This window comes from Topomyia yanbarensis, chromosome 1 (assembly GCF_030247195.1).
Source record: "Topomyia yanbarensis strain Yona2022 chromosome 1, ASM3024719v1, whole genome shotgun sequence".
Lineage (NCBI taxonomy): Eukaryota > Metazoa > Arthropoda > Insecta > Diptera > Culicidae > Topomyia > Topomyia yanbarensis.
The window spans coordinates 14,180,248-14,190,513 of NC_080670.1; the positions used below are offsets into that span (position 1 = coordinate 14,180,248).

Below are 10,266 nucleotides of genomic sequence, written 5' to 3' on the forward strand. Positions count from 1 at the left end.
CCAATAAAAAAAATCAACAGCGACCGATGGGAAGATTACACACATACATACACACACAAACATTATCGGATCGCGTAGAATTTTATTATGTAGAATAGTGTAGAAAATTTGAAACAGAAGGTAAATCGCTGACAAACGTCCAGACGTGAAGCCATGTTGATCACCAAGGTATTGCTGTCAGTGAGCCTTACGAGGTTCCATCAGGGATGTCACATTGAAATTTGTGTTTCGGACAAAAAATCTTTTTACCATTGGCAATGACTAGAACAGAAAAAAAATCTGTGAGAAATCACAAAATTTTCAAAAATCTGTAGAAATCTGTGAAATTTTCATCAAATTATCTCGAATCTGTGATCAAAAATTGTGAAAAAAAATCTGTGGAATTACAGAAAATTCTGTGAATATGGTAACCCTGGGTTTCATAATGACCAGCTCGAAAAACTTCCAGACAGCTCTCAATAAAGTTAGTTGATAGTTATTACGTCTCGCTTAACTTCCTTCTTATTAAATTGAAATATATTCGCGAATCTCTAGGAATCTTAGGATGGAAATAGGCCGCTGACGAGAGTTGCTCGTATGATGACAATAAGCAGATTCACCCAAACATGGATGTGACTTTTTAAAAGTTGTATAGGAAATCGGCCAGGTTCAGGATTGAAAGACGAATTAAACTAAGAAGCTCAGTTAACTATCGTTTCATCAAGGTCGATAGTGGTCCACGATCAGAACAGGATCGATTTGTTTACGTTGGGACCAGAATGAAACAAGCAAAAAAAATGCCAAGAAAGAGAAAAACCAGGACAATTCAAGCATTTCCCTCGAAGTCCCAGGACATGTCCTGGGTTTTAACAGACTCAGGACGTTTGGTCACACAGGACATTTGATCACCCTCAGTAAAGCCTTTACGGAAAATATAGTGATCCATAAGACAGCAATATGGGACGCTTGCTGTTGATTTTGTTTTTCAACAATTGGATGCACTGCCCATTAAGGCATAACAGTTCCATATATATTTTTATTGTCAAAAAAATGAGCTCTCTGGAGGATTATTTTTTGGATCACCTAAAAATTGTTGCTCGTTTCACACCAAATTGGAACATCGCACTCTTTCAAGTTTTAATTGGCTGGAAGTGCGCATATTTGTTACAACCTAACGAACAAGAACTCAAGAAGGAACTCAGATTATTGTACCTGTATCTGCACTTTTATCACAATTTGATGGAGTGTGCTCACTTCTGTGATAGTCCAATTTGGTGAGAAATTGGCAATACAATACACAATTGAAACTGTTTGTGTAGAAAATATTACAAAAAATACCAAAATTAGTTTGTCCCATTCTTAAAACTCAATGAAAAAGTAAATTTTCAAAGTTTTTATTCTGGGCTTACTGTTTTACATTGCGGGATCTACATGTAATAATAGTCAGTGCAGATTCTATGCAAAATTCGTTTCTGTTCTGTTTTTCAAATAATCCGCGATGATCATTTATCAAATTTGGACTTTTTCGAGTATTCTAGTCTTCGCATCACTAGCAATTGTCGTCTACATTATGTAGCAGTAGTCATTGTAAGCAAAGCCTACAAACAATTTACGAGAAACTAACTTTCTATTTCAATTGACGTTGTAGTAGATTCTCAGCAGACATGCAGGGCTAGTGTCAAGATCCTTTAACGCTAACTGTTATACTAGACCTAATTATGCCATGTGCATAAGAAATCCCATAGTACGTGGAACAGTTATGCGTATAACGGCTGTGTCAACGTTTTGCATTGCTGCACTGCTTACATAAACTAAATTACATTGTCAGGATGTTTCGAATGTGTTTGAATTGATAAAATTCAACCTACGGCAAAACACTCTTCTTATACTGCCCATAATCGCAAGCCAGTCCCATGTGCTACGGGATTTCCCGTCTACATGGGACTGACCTGCCATTATAGGCAGTATAGGTACCAGCTGCTAGATTGCAGCATGACTCAATTTGAGCACTGTTCGTAGTGACTCAAGCCAACGTACCGATATTATTGTTAGCCAAGGGGAAAAACTTAATTTGAAATTCTCATTGGTGAGCCGCGATTCGATAAGCAAATTTGTACGCAAAGCTAGGAATTCACGACGACTTGTGTCAAGGGATTCGTTGGGACAAGACGACAGTCGCTAGTAGTGTGGGTTTCGACACCATCGTTGAGCTGACTGATGTTTCTGTAAGCCCAAACAAGTAAGTAAAGTGATGATTCATTTCCTAATCTGAGCCGCCTCATTGCTCTGGCTCTAATCTGCAGACTTGGTTGGTTGGTTATCTGATATCGCATATTTTTATACATGAATTGGTTCGATTTCTTTTCGGACATCCAGCCCCAAAACGCAGCGACGGATTAATTATTTGAAAAAAGAAATATCAGTACGTTCACAGTCTACGGAAATTGAGAGATCTCACCTCCAGTTTTCTCCATTTTTTCGTTCGTTCCCTTTGACAGTCTTCGCTGCTACTTGTGTTGCCGTTTCTCTCTTTCTCCGAAGGTGATCGCGGTAAGTTTAATATTTTTCTTATAAAAGAAAAAGCCTTACATCGGGCTCGCTGACGATGTGCTTCTCGCTGCCCCAGTGGAATTCTTGTTTTCTTCTTTGTGTCAATGCAGTCACATCAGACCCTAACACTCTCGATACAGCCACTGCTGTAAGCCGGACGATGAGTGAATAAATTTCTCAACGGGCCCCTATTTCAGCTCTCGTTTACTCGTTAGGATCGCACTACAAATTTATCACATTTATTTTCACATTTTCAAAACTTCAAAACTGTTACTACCGCCAAGTACGTTCGGTATTCCTCACTGTTAAGGGCTAATGATCGCCTTCCAAACTTTAGTGCAATTCGAAGCACCAGACTTGGCACTGAAACAAACACAACAAAATGACACTAATCTGAAATATGCAAATTTCTTTTGGGGCAGAAACACACTGTTCAAAAATGGTAATTCATTCAAATTTCTCTTTTTGTTTTGTTGCTGCAGCAAGCAATTCCGAGTTCCTATAGAGTGAGGGTCCACCGAACGAACGGTCCCCGGGGGTGGAACTTCCTGCCCATAAAAAAAGTCGAAAACAGTCACCGATGATTCGTTTGTTGTGACAGACACCTTTCTCTCGACTCGACTCGATCTGGCTGCCAAAAATAGGTTGCCTTCACTGCTGGGTCGAGCCTCTACTAGTACATGATAGTGAATTATTGTGGTTAAAACAAGGTTTACCACTACCAGTGTTCGGTTACTGATGGAAGTCGCTCAACTCTACGACGGTCACTGCGATCACTGTATGTATGCACAATTCAGTTCATTCGCAAATGTTGCGAGTTATGTTGTTGATGATGGCGGTGGGGTGACGATGACGATGATGACAAGCAGAGCAGGACAGTGAGAGCTCTACGGTCTTTGCACTATACCGTACGGGTGCGATCATTGGTTGTCGATAAAAACGTATGTCACGAATTGTAAAATTTTGAGACACAACTAGAAAAGTGTCGGTTGAACTATGGTAATAGTCTAGTTATTGTTAAACTATGGATCACCAAGTTGGTCGTTATTGTTATACTATGGATCACCAAGTTGGTCGCATCAAATAATTGAAAATTCAAAAATTAAAACAATAAAAAAGTGTAACCGAAAGAAATAATTAATGTATGCAATGACAATATACTCGTTTTCTCTATTTAACAGGTTATCGTACGATTATTAAATTACAAACTTACAATACGCTCGAGACAAAGATATGAGGATTAAAATATGATAAGAGGTAAATAATCTAATAGCATTCTCATTTTGTACAGGATACTACACTATAGTTGCTGGTGCTACATTAATACAAACTTGAATGAATAATTATACCTCTTTTTCTACACTACGCCAATAATCGCATACTATTGTCTCATGTCCTATAATCTATGGTATTCTCCTTCTTCATAGTACTGACTTGCGATTAGAACGAGTGCATCACGTTAAAAAACGAAAATGCTCTGATTAATTGGTATAGGTATCGAATTGTTTAACTGCGTTTTCAAATTGATATGTACTCAGAACAAATTTAAATAATTATAACTTAAATTTAAAGTTGTCTGAATACAACTTCATCTAATGCAACGTTATTTTAGGTATTTGTCTATACAATTCGAAGGTTTTTTTGCGTTAAAGGTTTATCAATATATGAAAAAATCAAAATTTCCAATATAGACGCAAAGAGAAACTAAAATAAAAACAAAGCGTAAGGCTGATGACGCATAATGATCGCCCAAAAACTAGCTGTGTTTATCTTTCTACCATTCGGAGAAAACATCTCAAGCCAACCGATAACGGCACCCGCACGGTAAACGGTTGGATACGATGGGAAAATGGAGATCCGAGACGACGGTGACGATGACTACACAACGACCCGGATTACCATCACGCTCTCTGTACTTACGGACGGAGACGAAAAAATGTTTACTTTGAACCCGCCACTCCTTCCCGAACAAGGGGCAACCGATAATTTTGTGCCCACTGGAAAGAAAACTCACTAGCCACCGGCACGGGCAGGCCGGAGCAAACACTTTCTGCAGCTTTTCGGAACCGGAAAATTCGCAGGAAATTGAACACAGTTTGCTGAGGAAAAACGACACGGAGACTTTCTGCCTCACCCCGATGATATCACACGATTTTTGTGGCTTTCGCAGAACGGCACGACAACGACGGCGACGAATGACGAACAACGAATGGGTGGTTTTCTTTTTCTTCCTTTGAGCTAACGTCAAAAACGAAAGTTTGACGAACCGTCGACCATTGGCGCAGTTAAATAAAAGGGGTTATAATGGTTGTTTTAAAGGTGGGCATAGCTGAGGGGTAGGCCCAAATTGGGTTATTAAATGAGAAAAAAAAACGCGGAGAAAATTTTACAATAGCATTTACACTACAAACAATCATAAAACAATAAATATTATAGTTATTACTGTTTCAACATTGTTCGATGTCAAGTTCCATTTTCACTGTAAAAGTCTATTTTACATTTAAATTTACTGTAAAAACGTTAAAGTTTATTGTTTTTGTATTGTAGCATAACACTAAAACTTACTGTCACAGTGAAAATCATGGTTTTTTACTGTACATTTCTATTCGGGAATCTTTTTTTATTACATACATCGATAAAGCTGATTTTCGTGATTGCAACAATGTTTTTTTCCAACTCAGGAAATGTAAAACTAATATTAAAATTTAAAATAAAGAAATACGTTGACAGTCTGGATTTGACACTATCAGAAGCATTTGACATCGAATTTCACGACAAATGAAGCCCTGTCAGAAAAAATTTATACATGTTTTCCCGGTTTTCCCGAAGGGTTATTTTTATTTGACAAACACCACCCAATGCATATAGTTTGTTTTTTTTTCATTTTGGGTGTTGTCTTGATAGGCCAGATGTAAACAACCGCAGTTTTCCTATGTATGGTTGCCAAGTTTACATAAGATTTATTTTAAAAAACAAAAAAAACGTTTTTACTTATTACAACAATTTTTTTAATGTAGAATACATTTAAGGTTTCAATATAGGGGTCCCGTTTCAAAATATCGGCTGCGGCGCCGCGTCAGATTTTGAACGTTAATAACTTTTATCATACTTAACAGAATGATTTGATTTTTAGACCAATTTGTTGCAAATATGTTCCTCTATGCTGTATTAAAATTTGAAGTATGTATAACATGTACTAATAACAAAAAAAATGTGTTTTGAAAAATCTTTCGAAAACGACTCGGAAAAGTGAAAATTTTCAGCCCATCCCGCACAGAGCCGTCGTTATGGTAGACCAACCGAACAATAAAATAATGAAAAGTTTATATATAGGTCCATTACATGTTTGTTCGTATGGTTATTCGCATTGGGTTGCTTGACGAGAGCACTTGGTGGGGGAAAGACGGCATATTCCTTTGGTTAGGCCATTAGAAGCCGGACGGAAAGGAAAGGCTCATGCACGGCACGAGAACGAGCGAGAAAGCGATAGTAGTGCATATTAGCGCGATTATATAAATATCTGTCGGTCGGTTTTTCTCATCATTCGTATTCGTTCAAGCACTAGCAAGCAGCCAGTCCACCGAAGAAAAGCAGTCGGCGATGACGACGGCGGAAAAAGTGCCCCAGCTACTGGTGACTCATCGCAACCCGATCAGGAACTGTCGCCCTGCAAGAATTTCGCCCCAACTAAAGGGCAACAGAGTAGGCTATCGTTCCAGCGTCTGGGTCGTGAGATTGTGCAGGACTGCAAAGTCGAGCTACGCTTACAAAGCTCAGTCGTAATGATGGCCCGAGAAGCCAACGATGCCTACTTGGTCGGTTTGTTCGAGAATGCAAAATAGTGCTTTCTAGCTCACCGTGTCCGCGGGGAGTGCGTCTGAATTATGCTCCCGCAATAAAACAATAAACGGTTCTTTACAGGACCAATTAATTGTGTTCTAATAAGAGTTAAACTGAAATTTACATTTTATGGTGTATAACAAATAATTTTCAGAAAGCAATATAAGAAATACGATGTGTGGAAAGAAAGAAAGAGAATTTAAATTATCTTCTCTCGCTCGTTTTCGTGCACTGCTTTTCCATTCCTTTCTGCTGCTACTACCATCATAACTAAAACGAATGTGCGTGTTCCCCCACCATCTCATGACCAGTGTTGCCACAATTGCATGTCGCTATTACAATTTGAATTATTTTATTGATCCTCTCTAGTATTGATAAAATATAGAACGTGCAAAGTACACTAGTCGCATGCTTTTATTCGAACTTTTTGGCAGCCTCCGTTGATTAACTGCATAAATCGATTTGTTTGTGCAGCTCCTTGCTAGTAGCAAACTAAATAGCCTTTATCAGCGCTAACAAATAACACGAAAGAATTTAAATTTGTGAAAATCTTTTCCTTCCTTCTTTTCAAATCTGCAACATTCTTTGAAAATATTGTTTGAATGTTGTTATTGAAAAACTGAACATGCAAGTTTGCTAGCATTGGCCACTAGATTGAAGGCGATGGAAAGACAGAATATTCGTTTTGGTTATGCTAGTATTGGTAGCCGAACGGAAAGGAAAGGCGCAGGAATGGCACGAAAACGAGCGAGAGAGCGATAGTAGTGCTTTCTCGTATATGAATATTGGTCGTTCGGTTTTTCTCTTCATTCGTATTCGTTCAAGCACTAGCAAGCAGCCAGTCCACCGAAGGAAAGCAGTTGGCAATAGCGACGGACGGAAAAAGTGCCCCAGCTACTGGTGACTCATCGGAACTGTCGCCCTGCAAGAATTTCGCCCCAACTAAAGGGCAACAGAGTAGGCTATCGTTCCAGCGTCTGGGTCGTGAGATTGTGCAGGACTGCAAAGTCGAGCTACGCTTACAAAGCTCAGTCGTAATGATGGCCCGAGAAGCCAACGATGCCTACTTGGTCGGTTTGTTCGAGAATGCAAAATAGTGCTTTCTAGCTCACCGTGTCCGCGGGGAGTGCGTCTGAATTATGCTCCCGCAATAAAACAATAAACGGTTCTTTACAGGACCAATTAATTGTGTTCTAATAAGAGTTAAACTGAAATTTACATTTTATGGTGTATAACAAATAATTTTCAGAAAGCAATATAAGAAATACGATGTGTGGAAAGAAAGAAAGAGAATTTAAATTATCTTCTCTCGCTCGTTTTCGTGCACTGCTTTTCCATTCCTTTCTGCTGCTACTACCATCATAACTAAAACGAATGTGCGTGTTCCCCCACCATCTCATGGCCAGTGTTGCCACAATTCCATGTCGCTATAACAATTTGAATTATTTTATTGATCCTCTCTAGTATTGATAAAATATAGAACATGCAAAGTACACTAGTCGCATGCTTTTATTCGAACTTTTTGGCAGCCTCCGTTGATTAACTGCATAAATCGATTTGTTTGTGCAGCTCCTTGCTAGTAGCAAACTAAATAGCCTTTATCAGCGCTAACAAATAAAACAAAAGAATTTAAATTTGTGAAAATCTTCTCCTTCCTTCTTTTCAAATCTGCAACATTCTTTGAAAATATTGTTGGAATGTTGTTATTGAAAAACTGAACATGCAAGTTTGCTAGCACTGGCCACTAGATTGAAGGCGATGGAAAGACAGAATATTCGTTTTGGTTATGCTAGTATTGGTAGCCGAACGGAAAGGAAAGGCACAGGAACGGCACGAAAACGAGCGGGAGAGCGATAGTAGTGCTTTCTTGTGTTTTCATATATGAATATTGGTCGGTCGGTTTTTCTCATCATTCGTATTCGTTCAAGCACTAGCAAGCAGCCAGTCCACCGGAGGAAAGCAGTTGGCGATGATGACGGTCCGCAAAAGTGCCCCAGCTACTGGTGGCCCATCGCAACCAACTACCGATCAGGAACTGTCGCCATGCTAGTATTTCGCCCCAACTAAAGGGCAACGGAGCAACTAATCCGCTGGCTAACATTCCAGCGTCTGGTTCGTAAGGTTGTGTATTACTTCAAAGTCGAGCTACGCTTACAAAACTCAGCCGTAATGAAGCCACTGATGCCTACTTGGTCGGTTTGTGGGAGTGGGCGTAAATTACAATAAAAGCAACGGTTCTTTTCAGGACCAATCAATTGTGTTCTAGTGAGAGTTAAACTGAAACTTTTATTTTAAGGTGTGTAGCAAATTTTCAACAAGCAACATAATACGTTGGGTGGAAAGAAGTAGCTTGCACACGGAACAAAAATTTAAATTATCCTCTCGCTCGTTTCGTGCACTGCTTTTCCATTCCTTTCTACTGTTATTATCAGTATTACCAAAACGAATGTGTTGTTGCATGTGTTTAAGAGAAACGTTGAAGTCGCATGCTTCTATTCAAGCTTTTTGGCAGCCCCCGTGAACTAACTGCATTAAATGATTTTTTGTGCAGCTCCGTGCTAGTAGCAAACAAAATGGCCCTACCAGTGTCTGATTCGTGAGATTGTGCAGGATTTCAAAGTCGAGCTAAGCTTATAAAGTTCAGCCGTAATGGTACCCGAAGAAGCCAGTCTTGTCGTTTTGTTCGAGGCTACAAAACAGTTCGCCAGGCACGTAACTATCATGCCAAAAATATCCAACGATCCAGCGCATCACCATCAACACCAACGCCGATACCAAAGGTTCTTTTCAGAACCACCATTATTACCATAGAGAATTATTTGAAAATTTCCCATTCAAACGTGATTCTGTTGAATATTATTAGATTTAAATTAACGTCTCGAATTGAAATCACGACGCTCCGGTTATGTGACAGACATTACCCACCCATCTTTTTTTATTGTGACCACGACACCCCATTTCAATATTTCTGAATGAACAGAAGGTCGAGTTTGGAAAGTTTGTAACTTTCATTGTACTTAACCAAATTACACAATGTTCGCACTAATGATTCAGAAATATGATCAGGAATCTTCTGTTAGATTTGTAAGTATGTATAATTTACATGAATAAAGAAAAATTGATTTTCAGGAATCAATTATTATCTGTTCTTCCATTGGCCAGTACTACGCGACTTCCTCATGCTAACAATTAATTTCATCGTTAGCCATCTCCCTCACCAAGGCCAACAACGCCAACAAAACCGGTCCTTTTCAGGACCACCATCATTTTTGTAAAGAATAATTTGAAATATTCCTCGCCCAAATCACCTTTTGTCCGAAAATTCCAATGAGTATCAACATATTTGAAGAACGTGTTCCTTATGTATTCTACATCTCTCCGGTTATGTCGCAGACATTACCCACCCATCTTTTTTTAAATTATGTTATATTATGTACATTGGACCTAAAATTCATCGAATGGAACGGAAAACTATATATAGCTTAATGGCCCAATTGGGGATGCCCAGTAAAAAAATGCGGACGAACATGGTCGGGCGATTTAAACAGTATGTCGTTTGACTCAACTCGCCTGTGCTAATTGCCCCTAGGAACAAATGGAATTTGCGAATGCGATTTAAAGGCAATTTCAATACTTAGACAAATTTACTGGTGGCTGAAATGGACTTGGTTGTTTTTCGCGTTTTTCTAACATGGCGGTTTATGTTTGGCCTAAGCTTAAAATTGTTTTTTAATTAATTGGCGTGTTCTCACTTGTACTTTGTTTGTCTAGTGCACTTCATTTAGCCAACGAATGTGGGAAATTGTGGAATCGTGTGTAAGTATAGAAGAACAAGATCTTTGACCTAAAGTCTTAATGAACGTCAGATTGTAATAATGCATTTATAAAATTTGAAAA

General features: G+C 38.9%; 1 protein-coding gene across 7 annotated transcripts in view; it reads right to left on the reverse strand.

The window, feature by feature from the left end:
• The window catches only part of LOC131676935 (serine-rich adhesin for platelets), a 30,914-nt gene extending 26,161 nt beyond the window's left edge, over positions 1–4,753 (reverse strand). The window contains exons 1-2 of one of the 7 annotated variants that reach the window (XM_058956353.1): positions 4,664–4,710; positions 2,438–2,892 (exon numbers count right to left, since the gene is read on the reverse strand). In XM_058956353.1, the coding sequence (XP_058812336.1) occupies positions 2,438–2,453 (16 nt within the window). In that variant the 5' untranslated portion in view covers positions 2,454–2,892; positions 4,664–4,710. Of the gene's footprint in view, positions 1–2,437; positions 3,306–4,449 lie in introns of all 7 variants that reach the window. The other 6 variants (XM_058956352.1, XM_058956351.1, XM_058956349.1 and 3 more) reach the window with 6 other exon arrangements.
• Positions 4,754–10,266: the final 5,513 nt, after the last annotated feature.